The sequence below is a fragment of the Macrobrachium nipponense genome, chromosome 7, assembly GCF_015104395.2.
Source record: "Macrobrachium nipponense isolate FS-2020 chromosome 7, ASM1510439v2, whole genome shotgun sequence".
NCBI lineage: Eukaryota > Metazoa > Arthropoda > Malacostraca > Decapoda > Palaemonidae > Macrobrachium > Macrobrachium nipponense.
In genome coordinates this window covers 80,525,185-80,543,691 of record NC_061109.1, presented here as the reverse complement: position 1 = coordinate 80,543,691, position 18,507 = coordinate 80,525,185, and the positions used below count along the sequence as shown (strand labels likewise).

Here is an 18,507-nt window from a genome sequence, read left to right as displayed (position 1 = left end):
GGGATCTGACCCTCAAGACCCTCTTCTTGCTGGCCCTGGCATCGGCGAAGAGAGTAGGGGAACTTCATGGTCTTTCCTTCGATGTACGACACTCCAGGGGATGGGGATCTGTGACGCTCGATTTCGTCCTGAACTTCGTTGCAAAGACTCAGAAACCGTCGATCCCTGACGACAGGTTCGAGTCTTTCACAATTCTCTCCCTAATGGACTTCACCGATAATGATGCGTATGAGATGCTGCTTTGTCCTGTGAGGGCGCTGCGGCGCTACCTGAAGAGAACTCGGCACCTCAGGCCTGAGTGTCGACGACTCTTCGTTAGCACCGGGGTTACCAAGAAAGAAGTATCCAAGAACACTCTTTCATTCTGGCTACGTGAGGTGATCAGAAGAGCGTATGAGGTTGATGGTAGTGACGACACCCGTACGCTCCGTGCAAGAGCCCACGAAGTCAGAAGTATTGGCCCGTCAATGGCGTTCCGTAAGAACTTCTCCGTGGCGCAGGTCCTGAAGGCAGGTGTCTGGGCCAACCAGACTACCTTCACCTCCTTCTACCTTCGGGATATTGCCCACAGGTCCTTGGATACCTTTTCCTTGGGACCCGTGGTGGCTGCTGAACGAGTTGTGTAGCTAACCCAGACCCTCGTCCGCAGGCTGAACAGCATCGAGTCCTGGTGTGACTGTGCGGATGGATGTGTGAATGAGAGAGTGACTGGCTTCTCTTCCCATCTTTTTCTTCTCCTCTACCTGTGGGCAGAGGGTTACGGTCGTCACTACGCTGGATGAGGACGAGATGCAGGTGAGCTATATGACAGAGCCCCATCCTATCCCTTTCACTAGGGATAGGAGCAGAATATCCACCACTTCCTCCTACAAGGGGGGGGAAGTGGATGCCAACAAGAGACAAACCCATGACTTTATATTTGCTCCTGTACAGGAACAAGTTCTTACATTGCTGGTACGAAGAGATACGCTTGCCTCTCTCTTAGTACTTGGTCCAGAGGTCTGACCATTGATCCTGCGGTGCACACCCCGATCAATCGGACAGAGGCTTGGATCCCTCCCTCGCTCTTACGACCAGGGAGGCATTCCAGAGCTGGGCAAACACCAGTCTGTTCACAAAAGACTCAGATTCCTCCCACCAAGAAGTGAGTCTTCCTATTGTAAAAGGACCGAAGGTTTGTATTCCGTGTCGGAACAAATGACAATTTGTTGAAAATTGCATTTTTCCTAACTATACAAACCTGAGGTCCTTTTACACATAGTCCCACCTCATGCCACCCCTCACTCTGCAGTTTTTGCTTGGGCCTAAAGCAAAAGTGATTGTTTACCTCCCAGTTGCGTGCGCGCGCCTGTTGGACAAGCAGTTAACTACCGAACCCCTTGTTCGAAAGCTTACGACCTATCCAGCTGCCGCTAGTAACCTTCCTATTGTAAAAGGACCTCAGGTTTGTATAGTTAGGAAAAATGCAATTTTGGACAAATTGTCATTTTATCTTGGTTTTGTTTTTTGGATATAATTATGAGTCAAACCCATGATTTATGTAAGCCTTTATCCTCCATTCAGAGGAAGCTCCTGAACATGAGTGCTTTCTTGGTAGATACAAACCTTATAATAGGTTTTTGTTGCCTGTGGAAATCCATCATACCCTATGTGTGCCCTGTAGGAGGCATGCACACAACTGAAATAGTTCTTGTTCCAAGTGCTGTAAGTGGCTGTCTGAACAATAGATGAAGTTTAGTGTCATTGGAGGGTAGTACTCCAAAGTGACACTGGAGATCTTTGGCACCATTCTTCCACCTGTTGTTGCCATCCCTAAGTAGGTAGTTTCCCCTTTGGCTAGTCTTAACAATCATTCTGTGGAGAGTTGTGAGGGAGGAAAGGGTGACCATTGTGGCATCACTAGAGGCGCTTTCCACTTTTCCACTTTGAGGGAGAGTTCTGAGCAGGAGGAGGTGCGCTGGAGTTCGAGAAGCTTAGGGAGTTGTGGCCTCCCCTGGGCCTGTTGGGGGAGCCCGGCAAGTTTGCTCTTCTTGTTTACCTCACTATTGCAAGGGTGACCCTTGTGACCAATACCATGGCGACTAACGCCTTCTACATTCGCAGTCTCCGCTGGCTGCCTGACCAACCGCACCTACACAAGATCCCTGCATGTGCCAACAGTTGTTTGTCCTGAGGAATTGTCTTCTTCCTCTTGGGATGGTTCTCCTCCTTGTGCTCTTGTCAGCGTTGGCCTAGGCTGGGAAGGACAGTAAGAAGTCAGAGAAGTATAGGAGGAAGTCGTCGTAATCACCATTGTTGTCTTTGCCTTCGTTGTCTGTTTCCTTTGCCCCTCACCTTACTAACAAAATTTCCAAGTGGAAGCTGGACTTGGAAGTTTCAGTTCCTGAGCCCTTTCGTTTGGAAGTCTTAAGTTCATTCAGAAAGTGATTGGATAATATCTTCTGTGTAGTCATATCAAGTAGTTTGTTCATGCAACTTACCTGACAGATATATATATAGCTGTATTCTCCGAAGTCCGACAGAATTTCAAAAACTCGCGCAACACGCAGTGGGCGGCCAGGTGGTAGTACCCATTCCCGCCGCTGGGAGGCGGATATCAGGAACCATTCCCATTTTCTATCATATTTTTTCTGTCGCCGGTCGGTAAACAACTGTTTACAGACCTCCGCCTAGATTTTTTGGATTGACTCGTTCTAAGTATCTGGATTGACTTTTGGTTATTGATTCTGGATTGTTGGATTGGCATACGCGATAGTGGACTGTTTTTTTATTTTGGATTGGCTTTTCTGTGAACGTGATGTCTGGATCAAGTTCAGTGAGTTTCAGAGTGTGTGTGAAGAGTGATTGCAAGGTGAGGCTACCTAAATCATCGGTAGATCCCCACACAGTATGTATGGGGTGTAGGGGGCATGTATGTTTGTTGGATGATCGGTGCAATGAATGCAAAGGTTTGACCGATGATGGATGGAAGGTGTATGATTCCTATCGGCGTAAATTGGAACGCGATAGGATCAGGAGGGCTTCCTCCAAGAGCGGTTCTTCGAAAGGTAAGGGAAGTAACATTTCACCTGTATTAACACCAGTAGAATTTGCTTCACCTAATCCTGTGTTGTTGCCTGCGGGCCCTGATTCTGTGTCTGGAGAAGGTAATGCCCTTTCTCTGATTCTGAGTCGTTACGCACTCTAGAGTCCAAAGTGTTGGCATTAGAAACCGGCTCAAGTAAAGTGTGTGATCGTGCCCCTAGTGTTGTGGTGGGGGGGGGGCGTCAGATCGGCCCCATAATGCCTCTAGGCTTAGACCTCTATCGGACTCCCAGACTCGGGGAGTGGGTATGTCGAAAGCCGCAAAGTTACGGGGGGCTCCCCACCGATCTGGCGTCCCTTCGGCAGGACCTGTTGTTAGTTCCCAGGCTGCCAAGGAGCGTGCACAGGCTCGCATCTTAAGGACTGTTTTTTGTCCTCCGAGGCGCCCTCCCCGCGCAAGGGTGGAGCGCTCGGAAAGACTCGCGTCCGTGAAAAGGACTTTTCCGAGGGAGGACGCTTCACGTCCTCTCTCTCCGTTATCGTTGCGGTCTTCACCTGCGTCGTATGACGCGTTTCCTCCGCAGAAGAGAGGTAGGACGTCATCTGAGGACGACGCTGAGAAGCGCTTCTCTCGCGCTTCGGAGAGGCAGGTAGCTGTACCTGTGAGAAGGAAGGAGGCGTCCCCTCGCCCCTCGTCTTCTCGCAGGTTCAGCCCTTCACCTCCTCTATTTCTTCACCCAACGAAGAATATTCTTGTGTCTCTTCAAGACCAATTGTCAGCTTTAATGGCTCAGAAGACTCGCCCAGCAGCAGTCGAGCCTAAGCGTAGGAAGGACGCCAGGCTGCCTGTCAAGAGGACGAAGCAGTCCCCTTCTCCGTCTCCTCGTTCGTCTCTGTCTCCGCTTGCTTCTCCGTCGGAGCTTCCTCGATCTCGTTCTACTGGTAGGAAGTCTCGTGGACAGGACGCTTTTCTTCCCTCTCGACGTCCTGATCAGCCCGCGCGTCAGGACAGCTTTTGAGGGGACGCTCGGCATGACGCCTTGGAGGACGCTTTTTGAGGACGCTCGGCAGGACGCTTTTGAGGACGCTCGTCGGGACGTTTTGCTAGACGCTTTGCCTTTTGAGAAGGCTTTCGAGAGCGCCCAGAAGGACGCTTTGAAAGCGAAAGCTAGACACTTTAGCGGGAAGCGTAAGGACGCTTCTCTAGAGCGAGTTAGAGTAGCCTCTCTTGACGCTCAGCGCTGTCAAGACGCTCTTCGTTCTTCAAGCTCTAAGGATCGACAGAAGGTCGGTCGCTTTGAAGAAGCTGCTACACCTATTCCTCGAAAGCCTTTGTTGAAGGCTAGACCCGTTGGGCGCACGCCCTCTCCAGAGGTGCAATCTCCTTTGCCTCTTAGGGAGGAAGGAGAGCTTAGTAGTCCGGCGGACTCAGTTGAGGAGGAGCAGCCTTCGGTTTCGTCTGTGTCGGATTACAAAGTGCTGGTTCGACTGCTACGCTCTTCTTTTGGAGAGAAGTTTCAGCCTGCAGCTCCCAAGTCTCCACCCTCTCAGTTTTCGTCATCTAAGTCTTGCAAGGTTCCGGAGTTTGTGGAAATGAAAACTTCTTTGTCCACCAAGAGGGCTTTTAAGAAGTTCCAAGATTGGATGGAACGTCGGAAGGATCAGGGCAAGTCGACTTTTGCCCTTCCTCCTTCAAGACTCAGTGGGAAAGGCGGCATCTGGTATGAGACCAAAGGAGAAGTAGGAGTTAAGATCCCGTCGTCTTCCCAAGGGGACTTTGCTAGTCTGGTCGATGCTCAGAAGAGGTCCCTTTTATCGACTGCTAAGATTTCATGGACGCCAACGGAGATTGATCATCACATGAAAGGACTGTTAAGGACTCTCGAAGTCTTTAACTTTCTAGGCTGGTGCTTGGAGTCCTGGATCTTCAATCTAGGAGTCCTGACTCGTTAAGTCCTGGGGGAGCTGTCCAATGTGTTATCCTGCATGGACAAGGCCGTCAGGGATGGTTCGGAAGAGTTAGTGTCTCACTTCGGCACTGCTTTTCTCAAGAAGAGAGCGCTTTTCTGCAACTTTACGGCTAGGTCTGTTTCTACAACACAGAAAGCGGAGCTTCTCTTTGCGCCTCTTTCGAACCATCTCTTCCCCCAGGCTATGGTAAAGGACCTGGCAGTGAGCCTACAGGAGAAGGCTACCCAGGACCTCTTGGCCCAGTCTTCAAGACGTCCCGCAGTCCCTACTACGTCTTCTTTGGACGACCACCTAGGAAGGTTAACCCTTTCGTGGGGCTCCTCCCTCGAGAGCTGCTCCTCGAGGGAGAGGGCTTTCAAGAGGAAGAGCTTCTTTTAAGCCTAAATCCTCTAAATGAAAATCAAGTCCTTCAGATGCCGGTCGGAGCCAGGCTGAAGTTCTTTTGCGGGGGCATGGAGAGAGAGAGATACAGATGCGTGGTCCCTCAAGATAGTGGAACAGGGTATAAGATCCCCTTTTTGGACCCTCCTCCTCTATCCACAACTCCCAGAGATCTTTCCCCGTCATATCAAGGGGAGAAACGTCAGATTCTTTTCGATCTTTTAGATCAAATGATCGAGAAAAGAGCGGTGGAACAGGTCTTAGACCTGGGGTCACCAGGATATTACAACAGGCTTTTCCTGGTACCAAAGAAGCAGTCGCTTGGGTGGCGTCCAGTCTTGGACGTGAGCAGGCTGAATCTTTTATAGAAAGAAAAAATTCAAGATGGAAGCGCCTCAGTCGGTTCTAGGAGCCTTGAGACCGGGCGACTGGATGGTGTCCTTGGACCTACAGGCGCATACTTTCACGTTCCGATCCACCCTCTTTCAAGAAAGTTTTCTGAGGTTTGTGCTAAAAGACAAAGTTTGGCAATTCCGAGCCCTTTGTTTCGGATTAAAGCACGGCTCCGATGGTATTTACCATGCTCATGAAGAACGTAGCGAGATGGTTACATTCTGCAGGGATAAGAGTGTCCCTGTATCTCGACGATTGGCTTGTCAGAGCATCGTCAGAAGAGAGGTGTCTGAAGGACCTTCACTTCACGTTAGCCTTGGCGAGGTCCCTGGTACTTCTGGTCAACCTCGAAAAGTCGCATCTGACCCCAACACAGTCCATCGTGTATCTGGGGATTCAGATGGATTCAGTGGCTTTTCGGGCGTTTCCGTCCCAGGAACGACAGCTGCAAGGCTTAGAGAGAGTTTCGGCCTTCCTGGGGAAGGAAACTTGCTCGGCGAGGGAGTGGATGAGTCTGCTGGGGACCATTTCCTCGCTGGAAAAGTTTGTTTCCCTGGGAAGACTACATCTCAGGCCTCTCCAGTTTTTCCCCTGGCAGAAGAATGGAGAGTCAAAGAGGATCTGGATGCGACCTTTATGATCACCGAATCGGTGAAAAACCATCTAAGATGGTGGTTAGATCCTCGGAAGTTTCGAGAGGGGTTGTCCCTAAAGCTTCTGAGCCCCGACCTAGTGTTGTTTTCCGACGCCTCCGTGTCGGGATGGGGAGCAACACTAGGAGGGGAAGAAGTGTCAGGCGCCTGGAGGGGGGAACAGGTGTCCTGGCACATCAATGTGAAGGAACTAGCGGCGGTTTTCCTGGCGCTACAGTTTTCCTTCCATCAAAACAAGGTTGCCAGGAAAAAGTTGTCCAAGTCAACTCGGACAACACCACGGCCCTTGCGTAAACCTAAAGAATCAGGGAGGTCACACTCCCGTCCTCTATTTTACTTAGCGAGGGAGATTCTGCTGTGGGCAGATGGCAAGGCGAATCAAGGATCCTGACGAGATTTATCGCATGGAGTCCAGAACGTCAGAGCAGACCTTTCTCCAGCCGACAGGATCAGATCCTGCCGACGGAATGGACGCTGCACCAGGGACGTCTGTCGGGAAACTATGGAGACTGTGGGACGTCCTTTAGTCGACCTATTTGCGACGTCCGAGGACGAAGAGGTTGCCTCTTTATTGCTCCCCTGTGTTGGATCCAGGAGCAGTCGCTATAGACGCTCTGCTCTGGGACTGGACGAACTGGGACCTGTATGCCTTCCCGCCATTCAAGATCATGGGGGAAGTCATAAGGAAGTTCGCGGCATCGAAGGGGACGAGGTTGACCCTGGTCGCCGATGTGGCCCACGAAGGAATGGTTCACGGAGGTAATGTCCTTCCTCATAGACTTTCCGAGGACGTTGCCCTGGAGGAAAGATCTACTCAGACAGCCCCACTTCGCAAGATATCACCGAAACCTCTCCGCTCTGGGTCTGACTGCGTTCAGACTATCGAAAAGTTGGCCAGAGCGAGAGGTTTTTCTAAAGCAGCTGCGAAAGCGATCGCCAACGCAAGGAGGACTTCCTCGAGAGCTGTTTACCAGTCGAAGTGGGCTTCCTTCAGGGCCATGGTGTAGAAAGGAGGGAATTTCCTCTTCCACTACCTCTGTGAGCCAGATAGCCGATTCCTGCTATTCTTAAGGAATGTGCAGAAGCTGGCAGTCCCGACCATCAAGGGATATAAGAGTATGCTGTCAGCAGTCTTCCGACACAGAGGCCTAGACCTTACTGACAACAGAGATCTTCACGATCTCTTGAGATCGTTTGAGACTACCAAGATACCTCAGGCGAGGCCTCCTTCTTGGAACTTAGATTTAGTTCTTAGACTGTTGATGTCGAGTCCTTTCGAGCCTCTCCATGCAGCGTCTCTTAGGAACTTGACGAAGAGGCTCTTTTCCTAACTGCTCTGGCGACGGCGAAGAGAGTTAGCGAAATTCAAGCCATTAGTAAGCAGTGGGCTTCAAAGGTGACAATGCTGTCTGCTCTTTGAGTCCCACTTTCTTAGCGAAAATGAAAACCCGCCCGTCTAAGCCTTGGCCAAGGAGCTTTGAAATTGAGGGTATGACAAGCCTTGTGGGCCAAGAACCTGAGAGAGCCCTGTGCCCTGTCAGGGCTCTAAAGTTTTATGTTCACAAGACAAAGGAGGTACGAGGTCCCTCAGATAATCTGTGGTGTTCGGTAAAACGACCCGATATACCATTATCCAAGAATGCTTTGGCGTTCTTTCTGAGACGTGATTAAAGAGGCTCATTCGTCTTACCAGAAGCCGATTTGAGCCTCTTGCGAGTGAAAGCTCACGAGGTCAGAGCTGTCGCAACCTCGCTTGCCTTCCAAAGGAACATGTCGATCAAGGACATCCTTGACGCCACCTTTTGGAGGAGCAACTCAGTATTCGCCTCCACACTAACTTTGAGAGTGTTGAAGAACGATAATACGAGGACTGTTGGTTCTCTTGGGCCCATACAGTTTTCTGCAGACACAGTCCTTGGGGGCTGAAGGTAGCTCTCTCCCTATCCCTTAGTTAGGTTTTAGGTTGTTTTGGTTAGTTTTTAGTTTTGTGGTTTTTGGTTGTGGGTGAGTCTTTTGTGAAGACCTCCCATCTCTTAGTTTAGTGTTCAGGGGGTCTTGGATAGTTGGTCAGGTGGTGGTCAGTTGCTTTGTTGCCCTCATATGTATGGCTCAATGGTCTTGTCACGTTGAGGTCACGTCCCCGTTGACAGAGCATCCAGAGCGCACCAGCACTACAGGTCACCTGGCTGGCAACTCTGATTAAGCACAAGCAGGCTTAAGTGACAGTAATCACAGAGTCTACTTTGCTAACAGTGAGGAACCAAGGTGTACATCATCTACTTAATTTAAGTTTCCTACAAATCCTATTCTGTCTCTTCCCACCATCCGAAGGTGGGATTCAGCTATATATATATCTGTCAGGTAAGTTGCATGAACAAAATATTATTGTATAATACAATTAAGTTTGTTCATACTTACCTGGCAGATATATATAATTAAGTGCCCACCCACCTCCCCTCAGAGACGTGGCACTGATGAAAATATGAATAGAAAATGGGAATGGTTCCTGATATCCTGCCTCCCCAGCGGCGGGAATGGGTACTACACCTGGCCGCCCACTGCGTGTGCCGCGATTTTTGAAATTCTGTCGGACTTCGGAGAATACAGCTATATATATATCTGCCAGGTAAGTATGAACAAACTTAATTGTATTATAACAATAACATTTTTCTTCAATAACACAAGAAGTGTGGGTTTCTTCTCTTCTTTCCTTCTGTGTATGTAATAAAGATTGTAGCTTGAAAAAAAGGGGTTTCAATTTGGGCTAAGCAAATAATTATGCTGAAAACTCTTGGATGTAGTCCAGGTTCAGCTCGGTCAAGTTTTTCCATTGGATTTATTAGTTGAGATTCCAAGTATATTCAACTGACCTTTTTTGCTTAAACTTGACCACTTTTCACATCTTTGAATAGCTGTGTTTTAAAGGTGATGCTTAGTAGGTATTTTCGCTAATGCTGATTGAATTGTTTTCAGATTTTGGGTATTTTGTTGCACTCTTGAGTGCATGTAATGAAAATATCACATCTAATATGCCCTTTACAATTATTTAATTTTTAATTCCAGTATATGCTCAACAGGTCAGTGGAGGTCATGACGCCATGAATTCTGGAAACTTTTCCTCCATGAATTACCCAGGTGAGCTGTTTTTATATTGTCTGAGGTGGCTGAAAAAAATATAAAAATCATCTCGGGTATTGGAATATGTATTCTCAAGGAAGTCTGTGTTATTCACAAATATTACATTGTTCTTTGCTGTATAAATAACTAAAGTGAGAGTATTCATTGGATCACTGGCTATCTGTTTAGTACCAACCTAAGTTGGGTATAACAGCTTAGCACAAGATACAAACTACTGTTCCCATGGGTAGTTCTCAGTAATTAAACCCACGCCAGCATTAAAATAAAATAAAAAGCATTGGAAGTTATTCATTACAAAAGATAGATTAACTGACCACCTTACATATTGTATTTCCAGAAAACCAAGGAGAAGTTCCTCCATCCATAAGGTTAATGGTTACAGAGAGTGGAGTGGACAAGGTTAAAGTGGGTGAATACCTCCCATATAGTAAACCAGACCAAAATGAATGGTGGTAAAGTTGGAAGGAATCCTGAAAACTTGATTCAGTTGTTGGACGTCAATGTTAGTAAGGTATGTAGTACGTCGCCAAGCGTGCCACGCTTTTTTGTAAATTTATGATTTTATTATAAAGGGAAGAAAAAGGGGAAGAGAGTATTGTAAAGGTATTTTAAATTTGATGAAAGTTTAGGTCAATTGTTTGTAAGTTGTTTACTGTATTTTTCATGTCTATTTAGGTGCAGTCTGATATGAAATCAATGCAGTATTGCATGTTTGTTCATATACGAAACAAACCTTCGGTCTTAACATTAGGATTTACTAGCGCCAAGCTGGAAACCGGTAGAATTAAAATTACACTTGTGAGATCCAGGGACTAATGGCATCTATACCAGGTCATGGGGTGGCATGTATACCCAGAATGCCCACGGCTACTGTAACTGTGACCCACCAGTTATTTTCCTACCGCCTTTAAGATAAGACGTGTTACTGTCTATCTGATTTAAAGCCGGTTTTTCACTTTGCCCGTTCTTTATCCATTTCATTTTTCATTTTTCATTTCCTATTACCTTTTCTTTCTCCGAGTGTGATCAGTGTGAGGTAAGAGTGTATACGTGGTATGATGGAGAATTTTGCCTCAACATCGGGATCGTCTACCGTTTCGAAGAGGAGACAAAGGAAATGCCCAGGAGTCAGTGGCTTTCCATGTTCTAGGTTCCTAACTTCGGTGTCGACGGATCCTCATCCAACGTGTAGTAGGTGCATGGAAAACGTATGTACGATTACTAATCCATGTTCTGTTTGTCGCGGTTGGTCGGTGGAACAGTGGAAGAAGTTCTATGGGAAAAGCCATACAAAGGAAGGTGGTGACGCCATCTTTGGATGACCAAACCTTACCGGCTTCTTTTGTATCGGCAATAAACCAGCTGCTCCATATGTTTCTCCACCTGCTTTTGATTTGTCATCCACCCCTACCCCTTCGGTTTCTCCTAGCGGTTCAGTATCGGAAACGTCAGGAGGGACCTTGGGTAATCTTATGAATAATATGCACTCTCCTTTATTCCCAGCAAGTAGAGGGGGAGATCCGCCATCTTTGTTCCAGGCTCCCGCTCCTCAAGCGCATAGGTTGGATGGTACGTGGTCAGCGCTAGGCCTACCAGGCGTACCAACCTTGGATGGTCTGCTTGCGCATTATATGACGTCACGGTTCCAGCAGGGTCCGGCAGCGCTGAATGTTCCTCATCCCCCGGGCTTGCAATTTTATGGGAATTAATGCCGAGGCTTCACCATCACACTCAGTGTTTACAGCGATGCAGAACGTGGGAGGTAGTTTGGCAGCAAACGTGCGGTTGCCAGCAGAAACCTCTCAGTCTCTCCCTACGAGAGGGATGACGTCACAACATACGTCACACTCTGATATGGCAGGCGTGATGACGTCACAGACCGATTCTCGGCCTATTTCGCTGCACCCAGACGCTAATACGCCTTCTGACCCGTCAATGCAAACTGTAATGCAGAAATTACAGGATATAGAGAAGAGAATGAATAAGAGAGACAAAAAGAAAAAGTGTGATTCGCCTTCTTCGTCTTCTTCCTCTAGTTCGGCGTCATCGCTAAGTCCGATAACATCACGGCGAGCGCCAGTCAAGCGTTGGAGGAGGATTCGGGAGTTCCTGGCGGATCCTCGGGCTAAGAGGAGAAGAATCAATTCTTCCTCATCTTCGGACCAAGACTGTCATATCCAAGTCAGCAGGAAGGTCGGGAAGTCAGTGGCTATTAAGCACAATGTTAGCAGACGAAGCCGTTCGCAAGAATCCGAACAAGCGAGAGAGGTGACGGCCGGCGGACTAGCGGCCGATGCGGAGTTGCCAGTTCGGATCGCAAAAACTACGGTACCTCCGGTAAAATCAACGTTGGCGGCGAAAGGTGCAGCAGAGGATGGAATGCAGGTCCCAGTTTCGCCCGTAAGGCCGTTCAAAATACGTACAAAGGACGATAAGGCTCCTATTAAAAGTACGAAAAATAGAGAGTTGGCAACCTCGGCGGATACGTTCGTGGAAGGCAGTGTCCGTCTGGATAGAAGGTCGAGGCCGGGCTCGCCGACGCTCGAAAACGATGCCAATACTAATAGAGACGAACTTATATCTGTCTTAAGGGAGCCTTCATCTTGGAGATCTAGACGAGATTCTCGCTCTAGATCCGTAAGCAGAGAAAGAGTGAGGCGTTCTCGTTCCCCTGCTGACTATCCAGGTGATCGAGCCAACAGCGGCCAGCAAAGATCAAAGAGACCGCGGCCGTGGAATTCCGGGCCGTCTGTCAGAAGATAGGGGCGAGACAACATCCCTTGTGACGGAGAATGGTACACTAGAGCCGGAGGAAGGAGAAAACCAAGAGTTTGCTGGCCTTCGTATGCATAAGGGTTGATTGATTTGATTCGTCAATTCAATAACCTTTCGGAGAAGACAGAAACACCGGCCAGTATGCTTCCGCCTGGAATTGACCTGGCATTTGGATTAAAGAGGGATACCAAGGTGTCGTATGAAATGCCTTGTTCGAGTCATGCGGAATCGGTCTTGCAACATGTAAACGCAAAGATTGCAGGGAGTGATAATTCCTTAAGATCTAATAGATCATTTAAATTTATTCCCCTCCAATGATAAAGCAAAGGAAATATTATACGACACCGAAGGTCCTTTGCTGTCTAGACAAATGAACCCTAATGTTGTAAGATTAAGGCCTGGATTAACCTTGGATCAGGTTAAAATGGAGTGCCCTTCGATGATGTACCAAGAGGCTGCTAACGTTAGAAGCAACAGCTTCTTCTGTCTTTCAGGCTGCTTCTTGGTTTAGACCTTTGGTCAACAGCAGTGGCGAAGATTGCATCCTCGGAAGCAACAAGAAAGTAGTGGATGAACCATTGTTCATTAGATTACTACAGTCAGGTTCCAAGGCGATTGCGTACCTGACAAACGTAAGTGCCAATGTTTGGGCAAATATCCTGCTAATGAGGAGAGATGCAGCGTTGGCTAGACTAAGCCGCAATGTGGATTTGGATTCCCTGTTAGCAATGAGGAATGGGGATATCTTGGAATCGCAACTGCTGTTGCCAGAGGTCATACTGGAAGAGGCGATAGATAGAAGAAGGATGGACACTAACGATAGGTTGGTGCAACAGGCAGTTAGGAAAACGTCTAACAGTCAAACTACTCCTTTGGAGGGAAGACAACAGCAGATGTCTCGAAAGAAGACAGTGAGACATAACATCCCTAATAGGGTCACAAGACCCTCTTCCCCAAAGAGGCTACTCATCGGCCCTTTCTCAATAGAAACAACAGAGGAAGGGGCAATAGGGGAAGAGGGAGAGGCTCAAGAAGATAGGATGGGCGCCTCCCCATCACTCGGCCACACCAGTGGAGGGTTGCCTGGCAAATCACTGGAAGGTGTGGCAGGAACTAGGGGCAGAGCAGTGGGTGGTGGATGTTCTCAGGATCGGGTATTTTGATCCTGTTCGAGGTAACCCCGCCCCTGACAGATCAACCATTACCCCACGTCACTTATGCCCACAAATCTCAGAAGACCACTATTCTTCAGGACAGAGTGAAGAAGATGATGGAAAAAGGAGCTGTGCAACAAGTATGCAGTCCGGCAAAAGGCTTCTACAGCAGGATTTTCCTGGTACCCAAAGCCAACGGGGAGTGGAGGACAGTAATAGACCTGTCAACGCTGAATCTGTTTATAAGGAAAACCAGTTTCAAGATGGAAACTCCGAAAACGGTTCTACAAGCAGTCAGAATCGGAGACTTTATGCTGACTGTCGATATAAAGGACTCATACTTTCAGATACCAGGTCATCAGTCTTCAAGGAAATTTCTCCGCTTCAGTCTTGCAGGGAAAGCTTTCGAATTCAAGGTCCTGTGCTTCGGATTGACAATGTCTCCTCAAGTTTTTACAAGAGAGTTCACCCTCGTGTCGGCGTGGGCGCATGCTCAGGGGATCAGGCTAATAAGATATCTGGACGATTGGCTGGTGATAGCAAAGTCCAGGGAGAAATTACTCAGGGACAGGGCGGCCCTCCTGCAGCTTTGTCACAGCCTAGGTATTGTGGTAAATCAGGAGAAGTCGCAGTTGGATCCAAGTCAACGTTTGGAATATCTGGGAATGGTGATAGACACAACACAAGCCAAAGTATTCCCGACAGACCAAAGAATAGAGAAATGCAAACAAGGGGTGAATGCCTTTCTGGAAAAACAGACACAGCCATCAGACAGTGGCAGGTGGTGCTGGGAATCCTAACCTCCCTGGAGAAGTTAGTACCACAAGGAAGGCTACACCTTCAGTCCCTACAATGGAGGATGAAGGAGTTTTGGTCACCAATGGTAGATCACCCGTACGAGCAAATTCCCTTGTCGGCAGAAGTGAGGAAAGACTTGCTGTGGTGGGTGAACGACGACAATCTGACAGTGGGTGTCCCCCTTCAACAATCCTCACCGACCTCTTGCTGTTCTCGATGCGTCACTAGAAGGCTGGGGAGCCATATGGAGGAGTTGATGGTGTCAGCAAAATGGAGTTGCAGGGACAGAGAACTCCATATAAACGTGCTGGAGTTGAAAGCAGCTTTTCTAGCTCTACAGGAATTCAGGGAGAGAGTAAAGGGACACTCAGTGGTATTGATGTCAGACAACACCACAGTAGTAGCTTATATAAACAAGCAAGGAGGCCTAGTTTCTCGGCAGTACATGTGATGACAGTTCAACTTCACCAGTGGGCTATAGAGAACCTGGTAGACATCAAGGCCAGGTATATTCCGGGAAAAAGAACATAGTGGCCGACAAGTTGAGCCGCAGGGATCAGATTCTGGGAACGGAGTGGTCCCTGCACCAACAGGTAGTGGACAGGATGCCTCATGTTGTGGGAAGGACCGATCATAGACCTATTCGCAACCAGGTACAACAAAAAGTTGGAAGTGTATTGTTCAGTAGTCCCAGACGCAGAGGCAGTAGCAGAAGATGCGCTACAACACCCCTGGGACAATCTGGACGTGTACGCATTTCCTCCATTTTGTCTAATCCGTCAGGTTCTGAACAGGGTAATGCGGTCTCAGAACCTCAAGATGACCCTGGTAGCCCCGTTATGGCCGAAAGGCAGAGTGCTTTCCAGACCTACTGGAACTCCTAGTAGATGGGCCAAGAGAGTTACCTCCATGGAGCAACCTACTGTGTCAGCCGCACGTGGAGAGGTACCACCAGTCGGTGAAGTCCCTATCGCTTCACGGGTGGAGACTGTCAAGTATCTCCTCCGAGCGAGAGGGTTTGCGCAGAAAGCAGCAACTCAGATGGCAGGTAATATCAGAAAATCATCTGCGACAGTATACCAAGGAAAGTGGTCAGCATACTGTGATTGGTGTCGTAGAGGGAACTTGTCTCCACTCGGTACCACTATTCAGCAGTTAGCAGACTTTCTGATATATCTCAGAACAGAAAAACATATGTCTGTATCTGCAGTGAAGGGGTACAGGGCGGCTCTAGCCTCAGTCTTACGAATGAAAGGAGTGGACATATCGTCTTCATGGGAGTTGGCCATGCTGATGAGCTTTGAACAGTCATGCCCACCAAAGGAGCTAAAATCCCCAGATTGGGATCTGACCAGGGTACTGAGTAGTCTGACAAAACCCCCCTACGAACCACTAAGGCAGTCCATGGATAGGAGCCTGACCCTGAAGACAGTCTTCTTATTGGCCCTGGCTTCAACCAAAAGGGTGGGGGAGCTACATGGCCTCTCATATCTCATAAAGCACTCGAGAGGTTGGAGATCAATGGTATGTGAGTTTGTCCCAGAATTCGTGGCCAAGACCCAAAATCCAACAATAGTAGACAGCCAAGATTAGGGACTCCTTTACCATACCTTCCTGGCAGACTTTGTAGACAACGACAAAGCTGAGATGCTCCTGTGCCCCGTCAGGGCACTAACGGGAGTACTTAAAGAGAACAAGGCACCTCAGGCCGGGGTGCCGGAGGTTGTTCGTAAGTACAGGACGGAACAAGAAGGAAGTGTCCAGGAATACAATATCGTTTTGGCTAAGGGAGACGATCAGAGATGCTTATATGGCAGAAGGCAGAGGGTCAGATAGCCAGGTGGGAGCTAGAGCTCATGACATCAGGGGCGTGAGTGCTTCTCTGGCATTTAAGAAGAACATGTCTGTGGATAGAATTCTGAAAGCTGGTGTGTGGAAAACGCCAAACAACTTTCACCTCATTTTATTTGAAAGATGTTGCCCATAGATCCTGGCACCTTTTTATTGGGTCCAGTGGTGGCGGCCCAACAAGTGATATAGTTCATCCAGTGCCCCTTGGCGGGTCAGTTTGCGTCTAGTCTAAGATGAAGGTATGAAAGTAGAATGAATGGGATGACTGGTCTTTTTTCTTTACTACTTTCTTCCTACTCCTTTAACTACGGCAATATGAAGGAGAGTACCGTCATGTGCTGGAACGGACTAGATGCAGGTGAGGTGGTCAGCCATACTGTGAAGCTATCTTAGGTTATGATATACTTTTCAGTAGCAACACACCCCTCTGGATAATAGGGAAAAGAGGGGGGTGAAAGTGGATCCAGTTGCAAGGGACAAGAGTAAACAGTAGAATGGTATCTACACCCATGGGGTGGGGAAAACCAATAGATCCGCTTATATCTTTGGTTCTAGGTTCATTGTCCATTCTCTTAGAATTTCCGTATATATTCGGAAATGGATAAGGTGGCAAACTCCCAGTCAGTTGTAGAGACTTACCTCCCTCCAATAGTAAGTCTATCCTAATGTTAAGACCGAAGGTTTGTTTCGTATATGAACAAATACCAAATTTGTAACGAATTTGTATTTTTCATAACTAACAAACCTGAGGTCTTAACAGGTAAAGGCCCACCTCGAACCACCCCTCTAGCAGTCTAAACTGGGTTAGAAATATAACTGGTGGGTCACAGGTAGCCGTGGGTATTCTGGTATACATGACCGTGACCTGGTTATAGATGCCTATTAGTCCTGATCTCACAGTGTAATTTTTCTAATTCTACGTTTCCAGCTTGGCGCTAGTAAATCCTAATGTTAAGACCTCAGGTTTGTTAGTTATGAAAAATACAAATTAGTTACAAATTTGGTATTTTTTCACCCTAAGACAAAGTACACTGTACATTCACTACTGGATGTACAGGCACACAATACAAAATTTAAACTTGCAGGTGGCAAAGGGGTGCACCTTGAACACAATTATAATTTGCGATCCCATTGGTTTGTATCTTAATGTTTGTAAGTGGTGTCTTTAATATGAAAGTAAGTTTAGAAGGTTCTGCAAATGAATTAGGCAAAATGGTTTAAGCTGAAAAATGTGAGGTTGGCTTTGTGCCAAGGAGGTCCACAACTGATGAAACTGTACCAAGTTAAATGGAGAATTATATTATGGATCTTCAGAGTGCACTTGGCAGAGTAGCAAAAAAAGTAGTTTGATGGAAATCGTGAAAAGATATCAAATTCACTTTACTAATAATTGAAATGTGTTTCTTTTCCAAATGAGAATTTTAGGCAATTGATAATTAAATTGCAAATTGGTATAATTGTCAAAAATAAAAGGCAATGAATCCCTGCATTTTACAGTTTTTTGTGTCAGTCTTTGATTATTTTCAACCGGTTTCCAGCTGTCACTAAGATTTATCTTGTCAAGATCGAAGCTTCATTAGCTATGAAAAATACAAATACAGTAGTACCTCGAGATACGAAATTAATCCGTTCCGAGGCGCCCTTCGTATCATGAGGTTTTCGTATCTTGGACCACATTTTACATGTAAAATGGCTAATCCGTTCCAAGCCCTCCAAAAACACCCCAGTAAATTATATTTCCAGGCCTACAACACATGTTCTAGGGTTACGACGCCGATCCGACGGAAGAAATATGACTCCAAAAAGGCAAAATACTGTACATACTTGAGTAATATTCAACTGCATGTAATGTTCAAACCCCAACCCCCTTTTTACAGCATATATTAGGACTTTAGCATATGTCCCTTAGCAATAAGCCTAGCCTATGTTAGCGGTTGCTACTGTAGCCTAGTCTATGATTCTGACATCTAAACCTAAGAAGCTAAAAGCTTAGAATATGCCAATAAAATGTATAAAATAATCAGAGTATGTACTCATTTCAAATAATTATTAATTAATCATTAACTATAATACACAAACAAACAAACAAAAACCTTCCAATCGATTGTTTACATTCAGCTCTTACGAGTACCGAACGAACGCCAAGCAATCACTTTTCCTAGGACACAGTAAGCCATAAATTTTCATTAGTATCTCTCTTCAACTAATGAAACTACCAAACAGTATAATAACCATTCATTTCTATTCTTTATTCCATCTTTACCTAATGGAGATACCGAGTTACTGACAGCTATAATGAAACATATACATAACGTAATATTAAAACAGAAAAAGAATTCTAAAAAATATGTATTTGTTGTCTTCGATGA

General features: G+C 47.0%; 1 protein-coding gene across 1 annotated transcript in view; it reads left to right on the top strand.

The window, feature by feature from the left end:
- Positions 1-18,507, top strand: part of LOC135217235 (angiogenic factor with G patch and FHA domains 1-like) — an 89,407-nt gene that overhangs the window by 66,186 nt on the left and 4,714 nt on the right. The window contains 3 exon segments of the mRNA XM_064252959.1: positions 9,500-9,557; positions 9,898-9,974; positions 9,976-10,071. Of these exon segments, the coding sequence (XP_064109029.1) occupies positions 9,500-9,557; positions 9,898-9,974; positions 9,976-10,071 (231 nt within the window).